Here is a 1921-nt window from a genome sequence, read left to right as displayed (position 1 = left end):
GGCATGTGGCCACCCACCGCCACACAGCCACTCGCTGGCACACGGTCACCTGCCCACTCATGGTTCCTCCCTTCCTCCCTCCCACCGCAGGATGCTGCTGAGGAGTCCTGCGCGCTCATCTGCCAGGTCTTCCAGATCATCTATGGGGACCAGAGCATCGAGTGCGTGGACCGCGCTGGGTACCACTACACCTCCACGCCCACGCGGCCCTGGCTCTCCAGCAGGAGTGAGTGGCTGGGGACGGGCACAGGGACACCGAGCCAAGTGTCACGGGGCTGATGGACAGAGGTGCAGGGGGCATGTAAGACGCTGCCATGGCCCCACTCTCAGACCTCGGTTTTCCCTCCCCAGGCGAGAGCTGCCGCACAGACGGGACGTACGGCTACGACGCCGACTTCAGCTGCTGCAGCTCCTTGTGAGTCTGGCTCCCCCAAAGGTGCCCCTGCACGGGGGTGGGTGCCCCAGTCCCAGGGTGGGCGCCTGTCCTGGCTGCAGAGATGCCCCAGTCCTGCCGGACGGTGGGTGCTGTGCAGCGCAGGGGGGTAGGTAGGCACACGAGGGGTGCCGGCACCCACAGACCCACGTCCTCTTGCAGCAATGGCTCTCACGAGACCTTCGAAGCGTATTACAGCGGCGCCTCCTCGCCCTCCTTCCGCCGCTCCCTGGCCACCGCCTGCAGCGGCAGCGACCAGAGCGGCGCGGGGCTGGAGCAGCTGCAGGACTACATGGTCACGGTGCGGGGACGGGGACAGGAGAGGGGCCCTGCGAGGAGCCCTGGGCAGCTCTGAGCCCTCCGCACCAGGGAGCAGCCGGCAGGGTGTGGAGGGGGGGGCCAGAGCTGTGCACAGCCGGTGTCCCCAATCATGACCTGTCCCTGTGTCCCCACAGCTGCGCAACAAGCTGTCACCGCAGGAGATCCAGCAGTTTGCCATCCTGCTCCGCGAGTATCGCCTGGGCACGCCGGTGCAGGAGTACTGCGGGGAGCTCCTGCGCCTCTATGGGGACCGCAGGAAATTCCTCCTCCTGGGTGAGTGTCTGGGCTCCCACTGCAGCCACCCTGTGTCACTGCGCCACCCTAGTGATATCCGTGCATCTCTTGGGGACAGGGTGCTGGTGCTGGATGTGCTCTGGGGGGTGTTGGGACCTCGCTGCTTGCTGGGAATGGGATGGGATGAGTCCCCCCCCCAAGCAGCCGGTGGGGCTGGCTGGCATTGAGCCCCAGCGCTGCCCACCCGGGCAGGGGCACCCTGAGATTCACGGTGCCGGCTCATGGTGCCCATGACAGGAATGAGGCCCTTCATCCCTGACCAAGACATCGGGTACTTTGAGACCTTCCTGGAGAGCATCGGCATCCGGGAGGGCGGGATCCTCACCGACAGTTTCGGCCGCATCAAGCGCAGCATGAGCAACACGTCGGCCTCGGCCGTGCGCAGCTACGACAGCTGGTCCCTGCGCTCTGAGTCCGAGTCCTTCAACCGCATGATCACGGACATCACCCATGACATTGAGGCACTGGCGCGGGATGAGGAAGAGGAGGAGGAGGAGGAAGAGGACAACTACCTGTGAGAAAGTGCCGAAACCCGGCGGTCCCCTTCCAGCTCACCGACACGGTGCTGCACCTCTGAGCCCAGACTTGCCAAGTGCCCGGCTCTGCCCCAGTGCCTGGGACAGGGGAGGTTGTCCCTCTCTTTGTCACCATGGGAGGGGACAGGGACTCTGCACTGCCCTGGCAGCTCTCGGCAGGGCTGACAGTGTGATGGGGCAGCCATGGCAGAGGGGGAGCTCCCGGCTGGCAACGCCATATGCTGTAATTTCTGCAGATTGCAATTAAACACCGGCACTGGGAGCGGAGCTGGTCCTTCCTTGGGGAAAGGCCATGCTGGGGTGGCGGGGCAGCTGTGGTGGGGGGCAAGATGGGGGT

General features: G+C 65.5%; 1 protein-coding gene across 1 annotated transcript in view; it reads left to right on the top strand.

Moving 5' to 3' along the window:
* CCM2L (cerebral cavernous malformation 2-like) overlaps positions 1–1566 on the top strand; it is a 3908-nt gene extending 2342 nt beyond the window's left edge. Inside the window, exons 5-9 of the mRNA XM_009893538.1 lie at positions 28–226; positions 352–415; positions 596–734; positions 889–1027; positions 1286–1566. Of these exons, the coding sequence (XP_009891840.1) occupies positions 28–226; positions 352–415; positions 596–734; positions 889–1027; positions 1286–1566 (822 nt within the window). The remainder of the gene's footprint in view (positions 1–27; positions 227–351; positions 416–595; positions 735–888; positions 1028–1285) is intronic.
* Positions 1567–1921: the final 355 nt, after the last annotated feature.

Source organism: Charadrius vociferus, unplaced genomic scaffold (genome assembly GCF_000708025.1).
Source record: "Charadrius vociferus isolate BGI_N301 unplaced genomic scaffold, ASM70802v2 scaffold259, whole genome shotgun sequence".
Classification (NCBI taxonomy): Eukaryota; Metazoa; Chordata; class Aves; order Charadriiformes; family Charadriidae; genus Charadrius; species Charadrius vociferus.
This window is presented reverse-complemented; position numbering and strand designations above follow the sequence as displayed.